Here is a 2159-nt window from a genome sequence, read left to right as displayed (position 1 = left end):
ACATTGGGCCCAGTGTGGGCATGGGAGTGTTTGTTCTGTGTGTGTGTGTGTTGTTATATAACCTGAGCTAGTGTGTGTGTGTGTGTACCTGAGCCAGTGGGTGTGTGTGTGTGTGTGTACCTGAGCCAGAGTGTGTGTGTGTGTGTGTGTACCTGAGCCAGTGTGTGTGTGTGGGTGTGTGTGTGTGTGTGTGTGTGTACCTGAGCCAGTGTGTGTGTGTGTGTGTGTGTGTGTGTGTACCTGAGCCAGTGTGTTTGTGTGTTTGTGTGTGTGTGTACCTGAGCCAGTGTGTGTGTGTACCTGAGCCAGTGTGTGTGTGTGTGTGTGTGTGTGTGTGTGTGTGTGTGTGTGTGTGTGTGTGTGTACCTGAGTGTGTGTAGTCCTGGTTGCCGGGGCAGAACACTCTGATGAGGCTGGTGTTGATGTAGATGAGCGGCAGGCTACGCGACGTCAGCGTCTGGCTCCTCATTGGCTGGCCCGCCGACTTGCCCCGGTCGCGGTATCGCCGCGGCAACGTGGCTTGGAAGAGGCCGGCTACGGTGGCCAGCAGGGGACAGGAGAGGACCACGTCGAAGGGCTGCGCCGTCAGCAGGATCTCGCGCAGGTACTGCGGCGAGCCGTCCGCTAGCCCCTCCCCCACGCCGCCCGCCAGGCGCTGAGCCCCGCCCCCTCCCGCTCCGCCGCGCGTGCTGACTCGCTCGGGCCGCGTGGTCAGCTTGTGGCGGACGTTCTTGGTGACCGCCTGTGTGTAGGTGATGGACAGGAAGCCGTGCTGCTGGTGGGAACCTTCCAGAACCTTGGCGGCCGTCTGCGAGGTGACGACAGGGGGGACAACGCAGCTGTGACACCCGCATCGCCCGGACAACAACAACAACAACAGCCTCTTACTCTACGCAGAGAGCTGTGACCATGACATCACCGGGGGCTCAAACAGGAAGTCAAAACACTAAGTGGTATCAGTTAAAAAGCTGCAGTTAGGAACTACTGAGCCTCCATGAACCATGTGACATGATCTGTCAGCCAATAGGAAACGGACCGTCATTGACACAGCTCTCTACAGACACTGTCAACACACTGGAGTACAGCATGCTAGGCTGTTAGCTGGCTAGCCACGCTCAAGCACAGCTCATGCAGCTAGATAGATAACCAGACGCCCACATCTATATCTGGTCTATTTCCTCACTGGGCCCTTTAACTACGGCTGGATTAAGAGACATTTTCTGATCCCCAGCAAAATCTAATGACTGATTCACATATGTAATGAATGGTAAACGCTTCATTCCAATCGCAGTAAGATGAGAAAATAAACCCAATTGAGTAGCGAGATCAAAAGATATGATATTCTAAGGGAGAGTGGATAGTCTACTTCCGATATCAATCATGTGATGAAGCCGGCGCGAGCCTCCAGCAACTCTGCATCCACACCGCACAGGGACGACCAGGCCTGCAAAGCCATACTTATTAACTACACTTAGAGTGTACTTATTCAATTTATAGCATGTGTTCTTTATATTTTAGTGTACACTTATATATCTTTTTTATAATGTGAACTGACGCCAGATTGGGTTCTACGGGCTGCTTGGCTGTGAGCAGCAGAGCCTTGGCTTCTGGAAGCGCCCCTGTGGTTGGGCCAGAGCAAGGCTGCGGGTTCGAGTCCCGGCGCTCGGTCAGAGTGGTTGGAAGCTCGGCAGGGCGGCCTAGAGAGAGGCGGGGCCAGAGAAAGAGGCGGGGGAGGGCGGGGGGGGAGGGGCGGGGGTTCTTACAGGCGGGAAAAAGCCAGAGAAGAAGCTGAAAGGATCCTGCTTGCTGACGGGCCGGACCAGCACAGTGCGTCGGTTCAGCTTGTCTGTGCAAGAGAGGACCACCCCTCCGCATCCGCCCGCACTGGGCACGCCCTCCTCTGGGCTGGGGGCGGGCCGACCCACAGAGAGAGGAGAGGGGGGGGGGAGAAAGAGAGAGGGGAGGGAGGGATAGAGGAATGAGGGAATTAACACAAGAGAGAGAGAGAGAAAAAAAGTAATAAGCTTGGGATTGAAAGAAATGTGATGATTTGCAACCCAGATGAAGAGGGGGGCAGGGCTGAGTTCCAGGAGCAGCTTAACGCTAGGTTTGCCGGGTGGTCTTGTGCTGTTACACCGTGCTGCCGGGGGGGGGGGGGG

The 2159-nt window shown here is 55.7% G+C and overlaps 1 protein-coding gene across 1 annotated transcript in view; it reads right to left on the bottom strand.

Moving 5' to 3' along the window:
* Window positions 1-624: 624 nt before the first annotated feature.
* The window catches only part of LOC311328876 (intermembrane lipid transfer protein VPS13B-like), a gene marked incomplete at its 3' end in the record, with an annotated part of 13494 nt that continues 11959 nt past the window's right edge, over window positions 625-2159 (bottom strand). The window contains exons 3-5 of the mRNA XM_084462778.1: window positions 1764-1905; window positions 699-808; window positions 625-631 (exon numbers count right to left, since the gene is read on the bottom strand). Of these exons, the coding sequence (XP_084318904.1) occupies window positions 625-631; window positions 699-808; window positions 1764-1905 (259 nt within the window). The remainder of the gene's footprint in view (window positions 632-698; window positions 809-1763; window positions 1906-2159) is intronic.

This window comes from Borostomias antarcticus (assembly GCF_949987555.1).
Source record: "Borostomias antarcticus genome assembly, contig: scaffold_669, whole genome shotgun sequence".
Classification (NCBI taxonomy): Eukaryota; Metazoa; Chordata; class Actinopteri; order Stomiiformes; family Stomiidae; genus Borostomias; species Borostomias antarcticus.
The sequence above is the reverse complement of the archived record's forward strand: the minus strand, read 5'-3'. Positions and strand labels throughout refer to the sequence as shown.